This window comes from Acaromyces ingoldii (assembly GCF_003144295.1).
Source record: "Acaromyces ingoldii strain MCA 4198 unplaced genomic scaffold FA10scaffold_3, whole genome shotgun sequence".
In the NCBI taxonomy this organism is placed as follows: domain Eukaryota; kingdom Fungi; phylum Basidiomycota; class Exobasidiomycetes; order Exobasidiales; family Cryptobasidiaceae; genus Acaromyces; species Acaromyces ingoldii.
Window position 1 is genome coordinate 1,956,397 of NW_020290249.1, and position 19,912 is coordinate 1,976,308.

The window sequence follows — 19,912 nt, forward strand, 5'->3', positions numbered from 1 at the left end:
TGTATTCCCATCTCCACAGATGCTAGATCAAATGCCAATCACGCTATTACAAAGTCCGGCAGATATTGCAGGTGATCCTGCTAGATCGAAATGCGCACCAAAAGAAGAAAGAGGTGCAGGCAGAAACGAAGGATATGATCAAGCGGCAGCGTCGTTTTGCTGTTCTCGTTCTCTTTCCTTTCGAGCTGCTTTGCGCATTAGCGCCTGTTTTACCCATCCCCTCATGTCGACGCCATCTAGACCCCTTGCTTCATCTCCCAACAACCACGGATGCTCCAGCATTTGCGCATATGTTGCTCTTCGGCTCGGAACTTTCTCCAAGCATCTTGCCACGAAATCCCTGGCCGTTTCCGAGTAGCTATCCGGTAGCTGGGGTGGATCTCCGTGGACGATTGCTTGTAGCTGGGCAAAGACATTCGAATACGTCTCGGGCGGGTAAGGGTAAGTTCCCATCGTGGTCTCTACAATCGACAAACCGAGCGACCACACGTCGGAAGCAACGGTGTACGTCCCTAGCATATTCTGATATTCGCCCTTGATCCTTTCCGGCTGTCGGAGAAAATCGTCAGACGAAGTGGTGAAATGACAGGTGCTTAGACGATTTGCGACTCACAGCCATGTAGCTCTGACAGCCAATATTGGTTTTCGCCAAGCTCTTTTCCAACTGACCCGAGACGCCGAAGTCGCAGAGCTTGACCTCTCCCCTTCGATTGATGAGGATATTGGTGGGTTTGACATCCCGATGCATGATCTGCAGCTCGTCCTTGAGGAAACGAAGTCCACGTACCGTCTTTCCGACAATGCGAGCCAAGACGTCCTCGGGCACCGAACAGCGTCCATCGTAGAGATTCTCCAACGAGCCGGCGTCCATGAACTCCATGCAGTAGTAGACGCACGATTCGATAAAAAAAGCACCATAAAACTCAACGATCTGGGGTTCTGTCGCTCGATGGAGGATGTCAAGTTCCATGATGATAGCATTGAGCTTGGCGTCGTCGAGCTCCAGGCGGATCTCCTTCATGGCCATTTCGACCCCCGTCTTTGTGTGACGCACTTTTCTCACAGTTCCATATGCACCCTTGCCAAGCTCATCGAGGAGTTCGAGATCGTCCATGTTGATGTTGAAGGACGTACCACTACTGAATTCAACGCCGGATGCCGATAGAACAGCTTTTCCGTCAAACTTCAGCCTTCCAGAGGTATCAACGACGTTTGAAAAGTTGCTAAAGGCGGTGCTCATGGGCCCTCCGCTGGCGCCGGCTAATCGACCAGGAGGAGCCAGCCTTCTTCCAGCTAGTCCGCCCATAGCACCAGCTTGAGGTACTTGTCCCGGTGGTGCACGACTACCGCTTGATCCTGCTGACGGCGGTTCGATGTCTGCGCCAATGTCGCTCAATTTGAGTCCTGGCTTGTTAGCCCTTCGACCACCGAGGCCACTTCCTATTCCCGGTGCTCCTGCGCCTGCACCAGCTCCTGGCTTGATACCCGTCGGAGGTTCTGGAGCCTTCCTGATACCTGCAGGTAGCCTTGAAGGACCTTGACTTAAGCCTGAGCCAGCAGCGCTCGAGAGCGAAGGCGGGTGAGAGCTCGCCGGACTGCCACTACCCATGAAGGCAGCCGCGTCCAAGCGCTCGTTGTGACCAAGTTGATATGGAGCACTAGGCACGGATCCCGAAGGAGACGGTATGTTCGGCGATCCATTGGACGTGCTTCGGTTGGCATTCTTTAGAGAGTCTCGGAATCAGACGAAGGGCTCTTCCGGGCAAAGCCAAGACTTGGTGTATGAACACTCACCGCAGCCAGCCGTGCTTGCAAGCTAGGAGGCAACCTTGTCGCTGCCATTTGCTGTGTCCTCTCATTCATGCTTGCGATACTTCTTGGACCTCCAGTCGCCAGCTGGGGACCCCCGCTTGCTCCCGAGCCAGCGCTAGAGATGCGGGGAGGTGGCCCTCCACGGCCTGAACCAATCGTATTTGCAGGTCGTAGCGGAAGGGACGAGTTAGAGGATGAAGACACCGACGATTGGGATGTAGCAGCAGGTGAGCCACATGTTGGGGAAGAAGGTGACGCGGCGTCCGCCGTCATACGGGAAGACTTCGCATCTGAGGATGGCGATGATAGCGATGTGGGTGGCGTCGATGAGACAGATATGGACGCAGCTCCCTCGGTCAGAGCCTCTACCTCTGCTGATGGAGATAGAGGAGGAATCTGAGCGTCCGTAGATGCCATGGAAGCGTCCGTAAGGATCTGCTACGGCACGAGACAAGAGTTGGTGGTCGTCCGCCTAATTGCGAGAGGATTATCGTGACTGTCCGTCGGATCGCGAGGCGCGCGTTTTCGGCCGAAACAAATTACCTCTCTTACCGGACTTCTCAGTCCTGATGGCAGTGGAGGAAGCATCTTAAAATCTACCATGGCGTCTGTCGGAGGTGAGTCGGCCACCGCAGAGACGAGACCCTCGACTCAGAGATGATGGGCCGCTCAGGTGACGAGCGGAGGTGAAGCCACAAGGCTTAGCCCTTTGATGATCAAAAGGTCGTGCTCACGTTGACTCGAAATTTCAGACTACATCTTCCTCTTCATCGTTCTGGCCATCATCGGCGGCATCGCATACGCCGTCAAAGGCTCGAGCGTCAATGAGAATTTGGCCAAACAGCACGAGGCGATGAAGGCAAAGGGCTTTAGTCTTTCATCGGATGGCATCGCCATCAAGGGCACCGGCCGAAAGTTGACTCGCCAGGAAGAGGTTGACAATGCCCACGCCAGCATCCGAAAGAGCAACGAAGTGATGGCCAAGCATAAGAAGGCTTTCGGCTTCAGGTCTGGGGAAGCCAAATGACTCGTCTTCTCTCTTCGTTCAGGCCTTACCACATACATCACCTTACATATATGCCCAAGGAACGCCAATCTTTTCACGGATTCTCTCTAGCTTCGGGTCACCGCCCTTCTTCTAAGACGTTGCTTTGCTTTGCTTCTCGCCAATAGGTGCCTTTTGTCGCAGGTGCACACGTCTGTGTCCACATTCTGATAGCTCTTCCTTCATTTGGACCCTCATGTATCACTAGTTGGGTCTCTGTTCTCTTTAACTGTTCTTCTGTTCATTCATCTATGTACAGAATGCCTGAGAGCGGATAACAACTCCTGCTCAGACGGTAAGATCTCGTCCAAAGATTCGGACTTTAAGCCAGTCGAGGGCAACGCTAGTCCTACTACGGATGCCAAACAAGAGGCTCCAGTAAGCGCTTGACCATGCCACGCCAGTCAAGACGCCTCCGCTGCTCAATTGTACCGATCCCCAGGGCAAGTCGGCGATGGCGTTCTCCTGTGTGTGAATTGAGGAATCAGCGAATCGGTCCATGTGACGAGTGCTACCAGGGGGGCCCATCCAACTCACATGGCCAATGTAAGCCATGGCACCCCGAGAGGTGAAAGAGAATTGGCTTATGTCAAGCATCTTCTTCAGCTTCCTCTCTAGCCTTGCAATTTCCTCGGGAGCTGCTCCAAATCGCTTAGCTTCTTCCAGCTTGGAGTTGACGCGGTCCGCGCGGGAGAGCTGAGCGAAGACGGAGGCGAGGTAGGCTCCTACTCGATGAAAAAGTTCGTCAGATTCTTACGAGACATTGCGGAAGCAATTGTTAAAAGACAGCACTCACCTTGCTGATTGGCCACTTGGGCCGTTGGCGCCAGATCGGTTGCCGTCGCATCGCCGAGGGCAAAGATGCTGTCTTCGGCGCCCACAAGGCGCATGTGTCCGTCGACGAGGAGACCTCTACGATTCGTCTGCTTGCCCTTGAGCTGGGCTTGAACGTCGCGGGTGAGGGGCCGGGCAGTGTTACCGGCAGCCCACACGAGCATGCCCATGGGGATATTGATGATCTTGCCGTCGGGACCCTGTACTGTCACGCTCTTCTCGTCGACGTCCTTGACCATATGCTTGGTCAAGATCTGGATTTCGTTTTCTATGATAGAATTAGGGAAGAGCAACGCCCTCTCGTCAGCCTAATGGCGGCATCGTTACGTCGACGCAGACATAACTCTCACCTTTGAAGACATTTTCGGTGAATTCGACGAGATTCTTGGAGAACATGGGCAGAATGTTGGGAAGCGCCTCGATCAGAGAGACTCTGACCCGCCCGGATACTGCGGGATACCACTTGGAGAGATCGTCTCGCACAAAGTCACGGAATTCTGGACGCCACCCATATGAGCGAGAGCTTCACAAGAAGGCTTGGGGCAAAGTGAGACTCACCGCTGCTAGCTTCCACACCTGTGGGGCCTCCTCCCACGACGACAAAGTGGAGCAGCCGGTCGATTTCCTCTTCGCTCTGGCCTAACAACGACGCCTTCTCGACGCTGATTAGAGAGCAAGCATCGACATCAGCAACAAAGGACAAAAGCCGGGCGCATACAATGTCTTCAAGAATCAGAACCCCTGCAAAGGTGGAGTTGAATCGATCAAGGGGAGGCCATCTTGGGTCCTCCGTCTGATAATGTAGATAAGGATGTAGCTTGTGTGCTCATCACGGCATTCTTAGGCGCTTGAATTCTGATCACTCACCAATCCATCAATTTCCTCCTGACCTCTTCAGCATCGCCAAGTTCCTTGAGGAAATTCCCGTACTTTTTCACGCCCTCGATGCCAAATGTTTGGTTCTCTGAGCCTACAGCGTAGACGAGGTAGTCGTAGGGAACCTCGACGGTGCCCAGATTGCCGTATATTTCGCTCTTGTCTTCAAACGTCACCTTTTTGTTTGCAACATCGACCTTCGTCGCTTCTGCTTCAACCACCTGCACCTCGCGCGTCTTGTAACGGACCATGTAGCGCGTCGGCTGGGTGATCGAACGTCCGTTGAGCGTACCGACCGTGACCGAGGGCAAGAGCGGTGTGAAGAGGAAGTAGTTGTGGGGCGAGATGACGACGACGTTGTAGTCTGTCGTGTCGATGGCATCGAGAAGGGCTGTGGAGCCCCAACCACTGCCAAGGACAACAATTGTCTTCTTCGATGGATCGGGCGGCAGCTGCTCCGGCGGGTGGTTGGCATCATAGACAAAGTAGGCTGCCGTAGCCAGGGCGGCGACTGATGTATAGCCGGTTATTCTTTGCAATCTTTTGAAAAAGCCCTTCTTCGCTTTCTTCTTTTCTCCGCCAGGTCCTTTCGGCTCACTCGGGCTTCCTCCCTGTGTTTGGACGCCGGTGTATGCATCATGCGACCCCCCCGATGAGACTGATGCTTGACCATTCGCGAGAGCACCTGGGGTCGGAGACGGCGTGATGAATTGCGGCTTTGGCGTCTGCGTCGTCGCAGAGGCACTGTTCCAAAAAGGTCGAGCTGCGACAAAATTCTTATGTGATGGTGCGCAAGCAGAGCCCACGGCTGTCGATAGGGATGCATAGAAATGAGCAAGCTCCAATCAGGAAAGGAAAACGCAAAACAAAGAGTCGTTCAGCTGCTGCCTTGACTCACCCCCCCTGGCAAGCACACTCAAAGAGCCGGGACGGAGCATCTTCGCGGTCAAGAGACGCTGCGCCATTTCTGCCTTGACCGCCGTACCCAGAGCCTTTTGTCGACGTTGATTGACGTTGCAAGCCGTCTCGGACAAAGTGCTCGCCTGGTTCCTGGCCCTCACCCCTTGTGCCTATCTCTCCATCTTGAAATTTTTGCTTGTTTTGCTTGTCCAAGGTGGAGGATAGGAACATGACCGAAAATGACAGAGATCTAAACAAGACAAACACGTGATCTTTGCCCGCAGCAGCCCTCCTTGGGCCTCGCATTAAGAAGCATTATTTGAAGACATCTTGACACCTCGATCCTCAGCCTGGTAGCGCGTGTGTTTCAAGGTGAGTCTATCGGCCCTCGAGAGCGGTTCAAACGTGCCAGTGGTGCAGGTCGATGGTTCGAAGGACTATCTCTATTGTCTTGGGGTGTCTCGTCGGGCAGATTGGCTTGGACACGCCGATGCCGAGGGATATGGAGGCGACGAAGCGTGGTGGAAGAGTCGCTCTGTCGATCGGAAGCTTGGGATGGACAGCGACGAAGCGAAGGGAGACGAGGGGCCAAGACAAAGCACTTGTGTGTCGAACAGTCCGCTCACGCTCAAGTCAAATTCTGCCTCCTCTTCCTCTTACTCAGAAGACTACTCAAGATGGCTTCCGTCAGCAACAAGATCTTCCGCACGGCCAACGCGCCTTCTGTCCCCCCTACCGAGACCGAGACTGTCGTCGCGCAGGCGCTTCTGGACCTCGAGTCGAATGTTCCAGAGCTCAAGGCTGAGCTGCGTTCGCTGCAGTTCTCGGCCGCCAAGGAGATTGAGGTCAAGGGCGGCAAGAAGGCCATCGTCATCTTTGTCCCCGTTCCTCAGCTCAAGGCATTCCACAAGATTCAACAGAGGTGTGTATTGCTATAGATGGTAGACAAGCGCACCGAAAGAGGGATGCGCGAGAAGAGAGGAGAAACGGGACAAGGGGAAAAGGGGAGAAGGGAGCAAGGCATATTCCGAAGTAGCGCCGCAGATGACTGACTTCTGATTCAATCTCGTCACATTCTAGGCTTACGCGAGAGCTCGAGAAGAAATTCTCGGACCGTCATGTCCTCTTCGTCGGTCAACGTCGCATCCTTGGCAAGCCTGGCCACCGGAGCCGCTCCAAGCAGCCCCGGCCCCGATCGCGCACCCTGACCTCGGTTCACTCTGCCATCCTCGAGGACCTCGTCTTCCCCACCGAGATCACGGGCAAGCGCACTCGCGTCAACACCGATGGTCACAAGCTCATCAAGTGCTTCCTTGACTCAAAAGACGCCACCTCGCTCGAATACAAGCTCGACAGCTTCTCGTCGGTTTACAGGAAGCTGACTGGCAAGGACGTCACCTTTATGTTCAGGGTGAGAAGAGATGCTGTCCTCTGTCTGCTCTTGCTGTGCATTTGCTGATTGTAATTTGCGACATGCTAGGACGCCGACGGCGTGTAAATCATGTTCGCATTCATGATACGCAAGATACGGGCTTGCAGCGTGAGGAGGGGAGCAATGTCGAGGGTGTGATGTCTTGGGGACAGACGGTGGGATTTTTTGCTGGGCAGAGCATGCATGCCTTGTGCAATGATCCTGGGCTGTCGCCGCCGGAATCACTTTGACATACCGTCTGCGAACGGTGCATACACACACACACACAAACACACAAACACACTTTCTACACAATTCTTCTTTTGGCTTATGTCCATGTATTCTCTCCTTCCGCCACCTAAAAAGTCATGCAAGATTTCTTTCTTCGCTTTCGTCGAGAGAAACAGAAGAGCGAGCGAATGCTTCCTCGATTCTTGTTGATACCTACGCGTGGAGGAGGGGGCGCGGGGGGAAGAGAGAAAAGCTTTTGAGCCCTCCCTACACCATCGACGCGCACATCTCTCGCCCCACTCGCATCTATCCCAAGATGTCTTCATCCTCGTATCTGGGCCTCAAGGTCCGGGTTGCGATGACGTCGGGCGAGGTGATTGAAGGGGTCATCACAGATATCGATACAGCGACGGGATCGCTGCGAATCGGACAGCAGGCAATTGCAAGGGCCAACATTTGCGATCTCCAGATCGTGACTGCTGGTGCCGATCCTGGAGCCTCACTTTCTGTGCCGGCCTCAAGCCGAGCACAGGTCAGCTTTGCAGATCCGGCCATCGTCTCCTCGAGTCGTTCACTGGCAGATGGTGTAGTGTCCCCGCCTGCGCCGCCATCAGTCTCATCGACGTCATTATTGTCGTCTTCCTCCTCGTCATTGTCGGCGGCGGCGCTTGCACCTCCTTTTGCCACAGCGAGGGATGCCCCTTTGACGTCGTCAGCCGCTTCTTCGCCCAAGCCGACGGGTCGAAGGGCGAAAGCCAAAGGCGTCGTCACACGAGGCGGCAGCAACAATCCTGACAGCAATAGCCGCAACACCGAAGGCAAGCAAGGTCATGGCTGGGACGAGCTGACTCACAGTATGCAGCGCCACGCCCAGCTCTCCAACAAGATGGAAAAGAGTGGTCGCAAAGGAGGCGGAGCGGGCGCTCAGCGATACAGCAACAATCACAGCAGCTTCTACAACGGTGACAATGAGCAAGGCGATCAAGAGTCGGACCTCGATGAAGATTTTGACTTTGACGCGGCCCTAGGCAAATTCGACAAGGGTAAGGTCTGGGAGGAGATCAGGGTGAGGAGAAACTACGAAAATCTTGAGCATGAGAGTTGCAGGGTCCATGCTGACTGTCGATGCTTCTGCTGCTCTCCTGTGAAATGCAGAATTTGGATCAGACAGACCCTAGCACGCTCCTTGTCTCCCACAATCGGCTGCCAGGGCTGGGAGGAACAAGGAACCGAGGGGCGCAGGACAAGCTTCTGCCCAATGAACCCGTCTTGAGCCCGAGCCCGCCTCCAGCACTAATTCCAGCTCCTCTCTCCTCGGAGGAATCAATTGGAGAACACTTTGGGACAGCAGGGATGCAAGGTCGGGAAGAGCAGAACAGGGGAAAAAGAAAGGACAGCGGCAAGGAACGTTTCGCCGGACCAGAGGCAGGACAAGATGACGGAAGCGAGTTGGCGCTGCTGCGGAAAAAGGCCGGTTTGCTCGAGACGCTCCTCGGCGTGGACCTCCAGCTCGAAGCAAGCGAAGGGGACGGCAGTACTCGCTGGCGGGTGACCGTGTACGAGACGGCTTCGAAGCAATTGCAAGCAAAGGTGGCCATTGAAGAACGAGGCTTGTCTCCCATGATGGACGAGGCGAAGCGAGGCGCTCTTTGCTTTGGACTTGGTCTTTACGGAGGAACGCGAACAGGGCAAGGGGACAAGCTGCGTTACCTGGGCACCATTGACTCGCTGAGCGACGCTTCCATTGTAGCCAGGCTGCCAGAGCACTACCGTGGCGAGATGGGTCTGAAGAAGGAGCATGCGGCGATATTCTTCAGGAGACTCAAGGAATACTGCTCCCTCACCTCCGCCATCTCCATGTCCTCGGCTACCTAATATACAAATCCTCTTGAATTTTTGTTCGGTACAGACGAGAAGCATGCCCTCCCAGCCTCAGTGGTCAACAGGCAAACATGAGAGTCCACATGTTCGTGGCAAGATCGTTAAGGCGTTAATTAGCAATTACATCGCATCAGAGGTGTTGCAGTCGCTACTTTGACAAGAACGCAGGGCTGTGCGACTTCTTTTCACCAAGCTAGTCTTGCGACGATGCTGCGAGGGTAGCGTCGGACGACAAGCTTTCTCAGCTCATCGAGCGATAGCGTCACCAAGCCGAATGCCATAGGCAGGAAGAAGTACTCTGCGGGGATGCCTCTGGTGAGGAAGACGTTTTGAATGGGGGGGATGTAGGAGAAGAAGATGGCCAGGCAGAATGAGGCGAGCATGCCAGCAAACAGCCATCGGTTTCGTCCTGGTCCCCAGAGCGGATTCTGCTGAAAGAGGGAGAGACGACGGGTGCGGAGGGCCAAGAGGTCGAAGTACTGTTGAATGACGAGGGTGAAAAAGTAGACGGCGTTCGCTTGATAGAGGATTTCGTTAAATCGATCCGGGTCGTTTGTCTGGAACTGGCCTCCTCCGTACTTGAACCACATATCGGAAAAGGGAATTCCCTGGCGCTGCATCCACCAGAAGCTCATGGCGCACGAGCATACCGTCAAAGGAATGCCGACGAAGACATAGGCCTGGAGCAAAAGCTGTGGGTTCGCCAGTCGGTCCTTCTTGACGTTTCTCGGCTTGCGCTTGAGCACGTCTGATTCGGCTTGCTCCTGGATCAACGACAACGATGGGAAAAGGTCGGTGAGGCAACAGACGAGAATCATCTGAATATTCGATAGCATCTGGGGCAGGCCGAAGAAGAAGGAGAGAAGAACTGCCCAGAGCTCGGAGAAGGACCCAGCGGGGAGGAGATAGGCGACCGTCTTTTTGAGATTGTCAAAGCACACCCTGCCGTACAGGAGCGCGTCGACGAAGCTGGCAAAGGTGTCCAGGAGCACTAGGTCGGCCGCTTCGATGGCCACTTCGCTCCCACCTCCCATTGCGATACCGCAATCGGCCTGCTTGAGCGCCGGTGCATCGTTGACGCCATCGCCCGTCATGGCCACAACACCGTCTCTGGCCTGGAATTCCTTTACGATTCGCAATTTCTGGTCCGGCGTGGTCCTGCTGAAGACGATTTCGTCGAAATTGCACACCACATCCCAGTCCGCCGGCTGAAGCCTCATGACGTCGAAGCCTGTCAAACTCATGGCCCTCTGTGGCCTCTCGTCGTTCGTTGGATCGAGAAAGTCGTAGCGAGGTAAAGGATCTTTTGTGCGATAAAATTCGATGTCGTCGTACGTTGCTACCTTCTTGGTCGTGACGATACCACATTGTCTTGCAATGGCTACGGCTGTGTTTTGGAAATCTCCCGTTACCATGAAGAAGCGGGAGCCAGCACCGCGGACTGTTTTGACAACTTTGGCAATCTCCGGCCTAGGAGGATCAACGATGCCGACGAGACCGACGATGGTTAGGTCATTGTTGAGCGCCATCAGCTCGCCCTCGTTCAGCTCTTCGACGCGCGACGCTGGTGAGATGGACACGATGCGGCGAGCGAGGAGTAGAACGCGTTTGCCCGTGTCAGCCCATGCCTGTTGCACGGCCTCGAGGTACTGCTTGCGAGCTTTCGTCAGCTCGACGACGCTTCCGCTGGCATCGAGGGTCCTGGTGCAACGACTGAAGAGCACATCAGGAGCGCCCTTTGTGAGAAGCACGAGGTCAGAATCAGCACTGAAGTTGACGGCCTCGGCTTGCGAGAGGGCCTTATCGGCAACCCTGGTGATGCTCAAGGCCGGGTCCGCCTTGAGGAGCCGAAGAGCAAATTTGTGTTTGCTGTTGAAGGCCATCTGCTGGATCGTGGTCCAGCCCATCCTGGACTGGTCGATATCACCCCCGAGGAGCTGGGAAAAGCGGAGACAGGCCGTGTCGGTGGCATCGCCATGGACGGCCCTTTCATCCACCCTCTTTGCCTTCTCGGACTCAGTGTTGTCGAAAGTAGCTGCATTGCAGACTCCGGCCAGCCATTGAAGCTGATTAAAGGCGTGGCCAATGGGCGTGTCCATGCCGACGTGTCGCTTCGCCTCTTCGACGTCGTCCTCTTCGAATCCGTGAACGACGCAGGCGCGGACTGACATGCTGTTCTGGGTAAGAGTGCCCGTTTTGTCGGAGCATACAACATTGACCGCTCCTAGCGTTTCAACGATGGACAGCGATTTGACGAGAACATGGGCACGTCGCATGCGCGCCGCAACGGCTGTCAACGAAAGCGAGACGGCGCAGGGAAGGCCTTCTGGAATGAAGGCGACCAAAATGGAGACAACATTGACGAGGAGGCTCGATACGCTCATGAAATCGGGATGTTTGGGTCGCAAATAGGCGGCCCAAATGATAACGCAAACGATTGCCACGGTAGCGGCCAATGAAGCAATGGTGAGGACGAAATAGAAAATCTCCTTCTCTAGTGTTGTCCTTTCCTTCTTCGGAGTCGACGAGAGCTTCGCCAGCCTGCCAAAGACGGTCGTGTCGCCTGTGGCTGTGACGATGGCCCTGGCTTGGCCGGATACGCATTTGGTGCCCGCCATGACGATGTTGCGAGACTCAAGATAGTTCTCCTCTGTCATGTCGACCGTGGCCGCGATTGCATCGCTTTCGCCGGTCAAGCTGCTCCGGTCGAACTTGATCTCGGACTCAATCGAAAGAATGCGACAGTCGGCCGCCACTTTGGCTCCCATTTTGATTTCAATGATGTCGCCGCGAACCACTTCGGCTGCAGGGACGACATGGATCGACCCGTCGCGGAGCACGGCGACGTCAGACGGTAGCATGCCCCGTACACTCTCCATGACACGCGACGTAGTGAAGTCCTGCCAAGCATTGAAGAACGAGGTGACCAGGACGACGACGAGGAGCACCACAGCTAAGGCCAGATTCGAAGCCTGCGGTGGTTGGCCGATTCGCCAAGCGACGAAACAGATAGCTGATGCCCCGACAAGGAGTGATCCAAAGCCACCGAATACGTATGTAAAGATTTTTCGAGGCCAATTGTTTGGGGGCTTGCTGATCTTGTTTGGTCCATCAGCGTCCAAGCGTCGCTTTGCCTGAGCCGTATCTAGTCCTGAAAGAGCGGATACGCCCAACCTCGTCATGCTTTCCTCGGCACTTAGCCGATGCCACTCCAAGTCGGCAATATCTGTTGGGACAAGACATTCGTCAGAGGCAGTCGTAGTCAAAGTCGAATCGAGCAAAGCTTCTCAAGAGAAGTAAGTGCGCACCTTTCAATGTCTTCTTTTCGCCGCCGCGCTTCCTTTCCTTCTTCGATGCCTTTCCAGACTCTGCCAAACCGCCTTGGCTGAGCTGAATGCTCATTGTCCTGAAGTCACCGATGACCTTGCTGCTCTGGTTGAATCGACTGCGGTTGAGCGATCCGATTGAATGTGTTCTCTGGAGAGTCAATCTCTTTGACATCATGATGTCTCCTGGAGGGTCGTTCGAGCGCTGCATGGCTCCTTCGTCATCAATGGCGGCCAGGTGGATGTCATCCTCGATCTGCTTGTCGTGGCCGAAGCGCACCGTATCGATCCGAGTGAAAGGTATCTCGCCCTTTTCCGGGTCGCTGTTGTTAGGTAGTTCATGGCCCACCACGACGCCGGTGCTGTGCGACACCGAGGACTTGGAGTCCAAGCCATCCTCTTTGTCAAGCGATGGTCGCGACATCTTGCAGTCTGCGGACCCTGAGAAGGAGTAGGAATGTTACGTGAACACCTGGCGACTCTGCTTTGCGAGGATTGCCGCTTCGCAGGGGAGAAGAGGGAGACGAGAGCGGAGGACAACAACTTTGGCCAACGAAGCGCTTGCTCATTTATAGGGCCGCCGTCTCGAAAATGTGAGACTATCACCTCTCTCCCAGGAGGAAACGGGCTCGCGAGGAGAACAATGCACCACCGTACTTTACGTGGGACCTTGTTAGGAACAGGAGAAGACTGCAGATAGCCCAATGATTTGACTTTCGTGCAGCTTGCACCTGCCCTGACCTTAGGGAACTGTCGACATGCCCTCTTCACATGCGTTTACCAGTCAGGAAAGCAGCTTGAGGAGCCAGGGCAACATTAAACTCGTTTCCGACTCTGATTCGAGGAGTCAGGGTCGAGGGTGAGAAGTACGGTTACAGTCTGGAAACGACTCGCCGTGATTGGCGAATCGTACAGAACAGCTTGTCTGTCTGGGTCAGGGGCTCCTTGTCCGTCAGCCTCCAGGATTTAGGGATGGGTACAGGGTTTCCTCGTTGACACAGCCGCGCGCTCAACGTTACCCTAAGCCCACCACTTGCATGGGCCGCCCTCAGCACACGCCGAAAGTTTGACACCTGCAGATTGGCCCTCTGCTGTTTATGTTTAGCTTTCACAAAATTGACTTTCTTCGAACTCGCTCGCGTGGGTGGCCGAAGTTGTCTCGGCGAAAGTCACATCTGACAGACTGGCTGACTCCCCTTTCCCTTAGTAATGCCAAGGGTAAAACAGTGAGTAGTAGAGTACAGCATTACACATTCACTGAATTGCTCAAGTCGGAGCCGTGCAGGCAGCTGTGCCTAGACCAGATTCGTCGGAGCTTAGCAAGGATCCAGAAGCTCGATGGTGCGCACAGAGAGGCCGTGATAGGGGCCGTGTCGGCAAGCATCAATGGAACCCTTGTTCGTGCCTCTGCAGGTGCGTCAGCAGGCCCAGAAGAGGAGGTACTGCGCTGCACCTCCCTTTTGGTCGTACTCGAATGTCGTTTACTTCTCCTAGTGCGAGACGAAATCGACGAAATCGCAATTGCCGTTCTCAAGTGTGCTGCTTCTTCGAGGTCGACTCTTGTCGATCTTCTTCGAGACTCCGATCTGTATCCATGCAGTGCTTTCAAGCCCACGGTGGAACGGCTGGTGCGCATCTGCAATCAACGGCTGCTAGAGGACGAAAGGGCTTGCAGAGATCTTCTTGGCCTCTTGGATCTGTTCGCCGAAGCCGAAATCGAAGCCAAAGACAGCGTCGATACAAGAATTGATCCCTTGGCTTTTTCCCTCGTTGCCATTGACGTGTTAATAGAGCGGGTGTACAACGAAACTGGACCCCACTTGCTCGCTCTGCCGCCTCTCAAGACGATCGATGCAATCCTGGACGCATATCCAAGGCGCCTCATCTCTGTCCGTTCCAAAGCCCGGCTGCTGCAGACGGAGCTGTATCATTGTCACCAACATCGAAGACAACGAGATATGTTCGACGCCGTGTATGCCGGGCTAGGAAGAGACGATCAGCAACTCATGCCCACCATAAGGATCGAGAGGACGAGACTAATTGAGTCAACGACTTCTGAGCTCAAGCGAGTGACCCAAAGCTGGACAAGGCCGCTGTCTGGAGTTCGCGTATCTTTTGTTGGCGAGGAAGGTCAAGACGCCGGTGGGCTTCGAAAAGAATGGTTGCTACTCATTGCCGCGGAAATCACGCAGAGGTGTGCTCGGGAACCTCGAGCGCTTTTTTCAGAACAGTCTCACGACGGACTATCGACTGCAAAAACCTTCGGAGCCTGCCTCGCTCTCGCCATGCTTCACCAGGTCGTCATCGACGTCCCGTTGCCCACATTTTATTTCGCCATTCTGACCGTCCGTGAACTGTCGCATTATCAACCAACACTGGTCGATATGGGCAAAGTCGATCAGAGTCTTGCCAGCGGACTTTCAAAGCTCCTCGAATGGGACGAGTCAATTGATGGACCCATCCACGAAACTTTGGGCTGGAACTTGGACGACGAGGTCAAAGGCACCCAAATGGTCGTTGACGTGTCCAATCGAGAAGAATTCGTAAGCGCATTCATCAGAAAACGTCTCATCGAAGAGCCATTTAGCGCGCTGCAATCTTTCCATGGTGGTTTCCGGGCGGTACTTGTGGGTGCCAACGATATATTGCGATGCTTCGAGCTCTTCAATGCCAACGAACTCGTTCAGCTCATACGTGGTGAAGAGTTGCCGCTGGACGTAACCACATTGCGTCGCCATTGTCGTGTTGAAAACGATGGCGACCCCGACACTGTGCCACTGCTGCTCGAATGGTTCTGGCACTACATTTCCTCACTCGATGGACCGACGTCCGTCCTTGGCTTCTATCGCTTCATTACAGCCAATCACCGCACCTCAATTCTCGCCAAGGACGAGGAAGCATTTCACTTCACCATCTTTGTCCTCGATGAACGGGATTCGATTGTGGGAGGAGGGCCCCAAGATCTTCCTCGGTCATCAACATGCACAAACACCCTCTTCTTACCACGTTATACTTCAGAAGCTGTCTTGTTTGAAAAGTTCGACCTTGCACTCACTGAGGGTAACAACTCCTTCAATTTGGCGTGAGGATGTAGCCTGCAATTTTGTGTATTTTTATAATTACAATGGGACATCATCGACGATGACGAGCTTGACGACGTGGACGCCATGTGGAAAGTCATACCCGCAATGCCTTGACGGACTGGCCAGCTACCATTGCGAGCCAGTCGACGTCTGGCTCATTGTTACCGGACTGCTGCTTTTGCCTTGCTCGTGCGGTGTAATCATCCCATTCCTGCACCACACTGCCTTTTGCGTTCGTCGAAGGTGACTGTGAAATCGTCGATGTTGAGGCCCGAAGCCATGCCACGTTATTGACCATCTCGTGGGCAGCGTATGTCAGAATGGGAGCTTCTGCAAACCGAGCTGGCGTGGCGCTCCTGCCATCCATGTAGCTGCTGTTGCTTGAAGAGGGCGCGGGACTTGGGCCTGCACCGTTCCGTGACCTTCGACCCTGGGCCGAGGCGCTCCGCAAGGTCGCGCTAGCCAGGTCATAGACTAGGCACTGACAGTCGTCGGCGGCTGTGCAAACCATGCCCTTACTCGATGTTGCGCCGCCCATGCCGCCGCTGCCTGGAGGTCCCCACGCGACAGCATTGACGCTGGCAGCGTGGCCCCTCAGCTCTAGTATTGGTGAGCCTGGCGCCCGTACGTCGAGAATCTGCACCGTGTCGGAATCGAGATGGAATGTTGCCAAGTAATTCGCATCCCAAGGATTGAAAGCAATGCGAAGCAGCGGGGCTGCAGGCACATTCTTTGTGCTGCTGGATCCGCTGTCTGGTCGACTTCCTCCTTCGCCGCCGCCGCCACTCCCAGCCGCTGCACCTCCATTCCCACCGCTAGCGCTGGCGGTCGCACCTGGGTTGCCTGTCTCGTAGATAATGGTAGAGTGTTCAAGGCTCCGCAGATCAAATACCCTGACACTGCCGTCGGCTCCCACGCTTGCAAAGACGTCGGCGCTGCCTGGGCACCAGTCGACATCGTACACCTCTCGGTCGTGAGCAATAAGTTGTGTCAGGGCTGTCCGAGATGGTAAGTCCCAAATGGTGCAGGTCGTGTCGATTGACGAGGTCACTATCAGATTCGGCGAGGGCGTGTTCCAGGAAAAGGACGTCAGTGGGGCAGGAGGAGACGTTGTGTTCTTTGACTGCGACAAAAGGGGGGTTCATCAGCACTGTACCAAGGACGAAAAGAGCATCTTTGAACTCACGTGCGCAAGGACGCTCTTCTCTCGAAGGCTGTATTGTAAGCCAGAGGATGGATTGGAGGCGCCCACGAAGCTCGATCTGGGCCCCTCTTCCTCATCGTGAGCGCACTCCCACACTCTGAGGCAGTCGGCTGTCGTGGCCAGTAACTCCCGTGTTGGATATCTAGGTGTCGACATCGATTCGTCATTGTCCGATGACGAACTGCCTCTTCCGCTACCATACCCAGACGTAGAAGCATGTGACGCTCCCCAAGAAGCACGTTTGGCCATCTTGCTCGATGGGTTTGAATAGCGAGAGTTTGTTGTGGTGGTAGCAGACGAGGACGACGCCGATGAAGAAGCCCCACTCAAGGACGAGGGCTGAAATGCAATCCTAGTGGCTGGGTAGGGGTGGGAGGCATCGGCTACCACTTTGAGGCAGGGCGTTCTGTTGTCGTCTAGTCAGAAGAAAATAGCACAACGAAGCTCGCAGCTCCTTCTCGCCATCGTGACCCACCCTGTCTCATCTTGACCAACGCCCAAGACCTGGATCCGATTGGTGTACTCATCGACAAAGCTTCCAATGGCCAATCTAGCATCCACTGGTATATCGCTGGAAGCTGTAGGAGGAGGTGACGGCTCGTAGGTGGTGTTGCTGTTCACGGAAAGGGTCGACGACTTCCCCAGAGCCGGACTAGAGGGGCTCGAGGACCAGGCGAGTGCGTAGAGAGGCCCTGTGCATCGGAAAGAGCTCTCACGTCAGCACGGCAATTGCAAGTCCGGGAAACAGAGCCCATGGCCATCGATCTGGCTGCTCACAGGGTGCTATGTACTCCAACACCGAGACGGGCAGCGACGACGCCATGCTGGACCATGGGTTCAGTAGAAGGATATCAACCTCTTTCCCAGTCTTGAAATAATAAGTTGATAATACGATTTTGAATAAATCGACTTAGTCTATTTTTCAGTAGATTGTAATACTGCCATCGTCACGAGTGAATGAATTCGTTATATAAAGAGCTCGGAGGCTTTGGTCATATACAGGGATCAGAACGGTCGATACTTGGAATCTTTACTGCTGTGTGAGGACATCGGCAGGATTGAGGCGCTTGAGGCGAAGGTATAGGCCCCCCTCTGGCTTCATTGTGATGGCGCTGGTCTCCTTTGGTGTGGCCTGAGCGGGAGTGAAATCAAAGTTGGCGACCAGAACGCAGAGCAGAGCTTTGAGCTCCATGATAGCCATGTTGCGGCCGATGCAATGGTGTGGTCCAGCGATGAAGGTAAGCATGGAGAATGTAGAGTCATACTTTTCTGGCAGAGCGTCCCAACGATCTGGATTGAATTCGTGGGCGTCGCTTCCCCATATCTTCTCATCTTCATTGACGACGCGACTGGCAATGAAGACACCAGTACCCTTGGGAACAAATACGCCGTCCACCATGGAGTCCTTGGCTGCTTGCCTTGCGGTCTGCGGCGTCGGTGGTCGAAGGCGCATGACTTCCTGTACAAAATTGTTGAGGTAGCGAAGGTGCTTGATGTCCTGATAGCCCGGCGTCGAGTTCCTTGCAATGAGTTCCTGGCATTCTTTACGGAGCTTTTCTTGAATCGAGCGATGGCTTGCAAGCTCCCACAGGGCCCAAGCTGCTCCGCTTGCCGTCGTCTCGTGGCCAGCCCCCAGGAATGTAAGCATCTGGCTCGAAAGAGCCTCACCGTCCATCTTGTAAGGGCTGTCTTTGTCAAGACTGGCCTTCACCATGAGGCTCAGCACATCGATCTTGCCGCCGTCGAGGGAGTTGCCAGCCTTCTGAAGTTGATGAGCCTCGGACAGCTTCTCGTTGAGGAGTTGCTGCGATATGACGTTGACCTGCCTCATATTCCGCACGAAGGATGCGATTGGGCCCAAAAAGGTATTTCCCGTCAAGTCGTTGAGGCGTGTCAGCAGAGGCCCGACCCAGCTCGATCGTACAGCCGACTTTGCGATGCGTGCACCTCCAGGTAATGTGACAACTCCGAAAAAGGTCAGCAAGTTTGGAAGATTTTGTAGGTTGACAAGCGAATGATATGCGTTGGCAAGCGGCTGATCTTCGTTGTGGAGACTGTCACATTCGTAGCCAAAAGCGGTTAGGCAGACTGTCGCGAAGCAAGGAAGAAAAGAATAGCGAATGAGAAGCAGGACAGGGATGGCCGGTGCATACGCGCTACTCACTGATGTCCATCAGACAGCTGTTGATGAGCTTTGTCACTTCGAAGACCTTGCCATCTTTAGACTCGTTGCTCTTGATATCATTGCTGACGATGTCGACGAGCGATGAGATGGGCTTGTGGTAAATATCGAAGTCTGTGCGTTTGACGGGGGTGTTGTGGTCAGTGCCTTTAACCTCTCTTTGTTTCGTTCTTCCGTGGGCCTCACGCTCGTGTAAAAAATTGAGCCGAAAAGCAGGATTCATCCAACGGCGAAGCTCTTGGTGCTCTGACCCCTCGAGTGTCAAGAGCCCGTACCCAGCCGCGATTCCCAGAAGGTCACGTAGATAGGATGGCTTGGGGAAGTCGTAAGCGCGATCCACAAGAATCGTCTTGAGCGCTGAATATGAGGTGAAAGAGATATTTTCTGCCATTGCAAACGATTCAGCAAGAGTTATGGCACAAAGACGCTCTCAAAAAGCTTACCGTAGCCAGGGAAAGGAGCAATTGTGCGGATGACAGGGCCGTACTGTTGCGGATCAAAAGAACGGTGAGCTTGCCAGATGTGGCTACGCGCAGGCCACAAATCTTTTCAAGGTCGTACCTGCTTGTGCCACTCCATATAGCTTCTCCCAGGTTCGCTCCCCAGAATGTCAAAGACATTTCCAAAGAGCCAGTGTGTCTGTGGACCGGGGTAGGATCGCATCGGACTAAAGAAGCGAGGGTATAGAATTGCCTTGTACACGGCATAAAGAAGGAGCGACGAAACAGCGCCGACGTAGAGTGTCGCATGTTCCGACAGATGAGAGGCGCTCGTACGGATGATGTCCATGTTGATTCAGGTTGGTTGAGGAAGGGAAAGAAGTGGTCAAGAAGGCAGGAAGCGCGAGCCTTTTTGACCGCCTCCACCCCCTCTAAATATACTGAGCTAGTCGTTTTTCCCGAACCCGAACGAGGAACAGCTACCACCACTTATGGAGCGCATGCGGGGATGCTCGCTTTCAACCGACTCAGCACTAATTCTCCGAGTTCGCGTCGGCGCGATCGCGCCTCTGGTTCACTGAGTCATCCCCCAGCCTGGATGTGCAGTGTCTCGTGATTGGCTTAGATGCGCATCGACGGTAGAAGCATCGGCCAATACCTTCTCGCTTCGCTTTGGCAAGCAGAGGG

At 54.5% G+C, this 19,912-nt stretch overlaps 8 protein-coding genes across 8 annotated transcripts; 3 read left to right on the forward strand and 5 right to left on the reverse strand.

Moving 5' to 3' along the window:
• Positions 1-138: 138 nt before the first annotated feature.
• FA10DRAFT_260400 (kinase-like protein) lies at positions 139-1,114 on the reverse strand (the record flags this gene model as incomplete). Its single annotated transcript, XM_025520015.1, has 2 exons — positions 139-549; positions 614-1,114. 2 exons carry the CDS (start codon positions 1,112-1,114, stop codon positions 139-141), a joined length of 912 nt encoding a protein of 303 aa, XP_025377792.1.
• Positions 1,115-3,138: 2,024 nt separating this feature from the next.
• Positions 3,139-5,642, reverse strand: FA10DRAFT_267044 (putative NDE1-mitochondrial cytosolically directed NADH dehydrogenase). Its single transcript, XM_025521759.1, has 7 exons — positions 5,466-5,642; positions 4,559-5,375; positions 4,250-4,353; positions 4,042-4,188; positions 3,654-3,959; positions 3,395-3,582; positions 3,139-3,322 (listed from the first exon to the last, which is right to left on the reverse strand). Exons 1-7 carry the CDS (start codon positions 5,530-5,532, stop codon positions 3,146-3,148), a joined length of 1,806 nt encoding a protein of 601 aa, XP_025377793.1. The 5' UTR covers positions 5,533-5,642; the 3' UTR covers positions 3,139-3,145.
• Positions 5,643-6,144: 502 nt separating this feature from the next.
• Positions 6,145-6,965, forward strand: FA10DRAFT_286292 (putative 40S ribosomal protein S7; the record flags this gene model as incomplete). The annotated part of the gene is made up of 3 exons (XM_025524064.1): positions 6,145-6,389; positions 6,548-6,878; positions 6,948-6,965. 3 exons carry the CDS (start codon positions 6,145-6,147, stop codon positions 6,963-6,965), a joined length of 594 nt encoding a protein of 197 aa, XP_025377794.1.
• Positions 6,966-7,227: 262 nt separating this feature from the next.
• Positions 7,228-8,375, forward strand: FA10DRAFT_117988 (hypothetical protein). The gene is made up of 2 exons (XM_025517908.1): positions 7,228-8,152; positions 8,265-8,375. The coding sequence occupies exons 1-2, from the start codon at positions 7,426-7,428 to the stop codon at positions 8,285-8,287; spliced, it is 750 nt and encodes a 249-aa protein (XP_025377795.1). The 5' UTR covers positions 7,228-7,425; the 3' UTR covers positions 8,288-8,375.
• Positions 8,376-9,175: 800 nt separating this feature from the next.
• FA10DRAFT_230667 (K, P-type ATPase) lies at positions 9,176-12,491 on the reverse strand (the record flags this gene model as incomplete). Its single annotated transcript, XM_025518828.1, has 2 exons — positions 9,176-12,216; positions 12,299-12,491. The coding sequence occupies 2 exons, from the start codon at positions 12,489-12,491 to the stop codon at positions 9,176-9,178; spliced, it is 3,234 nt and encodes a 1,077-aa protein (XP_025377796.1).
• Positions 12,492-14,601: 2,110 nt separating this feature from the next.
• FA10DRAFT_286295 (hypothetical protein) lies at positions 14,602-15,402 on the forward strand (the record flags this gene model as incomplete). The annotated part of the gene is made up of 1 exon (XM_025524065.1): positions 14,602-15,402. One exon carries the CDS (start codon positions 14,602-14,604, stop codon positions 15,400-15,402), a length of 801 nt encoding a protein of 266 aa, XP_025377797.1.
• A 91-nt stretch (positions 15,403-15,493) lies between these two features.
• On the reverse strand, positions 15,494-17,441 carry FA10DRAFT_252133 (WD40 repeat-like protein; the record flags this gene model as incomplete). Its single annotated transcript, XM_025519635.1, has 5 exons — positions 17,381-17,441; positions 17,079-17,295; positions 16,586-17,009; positions 16,201-16,522; positions 15,494-16,164 (listed from the first exon to the last, which is right to left on the reverse strand). Exons 1-5 carry the CDS (start codon positions 17,424-17,426, stop codon positions 15,494-15,496), a joined length of 1,680 nt encoding a protein of 559 aa, XP_025377798.1. The 5' UTR covers positions 17,427-17,441.
• A 108-nt stretch (positions 17,442-17,549) lies between these two features.
• FA10DRAFT_267051 (cytochrome P450) lies at positions 17,550-19,621 on the reverse strand. The gene is made up of 5 exons (XM_025521760.1): positions 19,347-19,621; positions 19,229-19,271; positions 18,972-19,169; positions 18,768-18,899; positions 17,550-18,691 (listed from the first exon to the last, which is right to left on the reverse strand). The coding sequence occupies exons 1-5, from the start codon at positions 19,572-19,574 to the stop codon at positions 17,634-17,636; spliced, it is 1,659 nt and encodes a 552-aa protein (XP_025377799.1). The 5' UTR covers positions 19,575-19,621; the 3' UTR covers positions 17,550-17,633.
• Between the last annotated feature and the right edge of the window lie 291 nt (positions 19,622-19,912).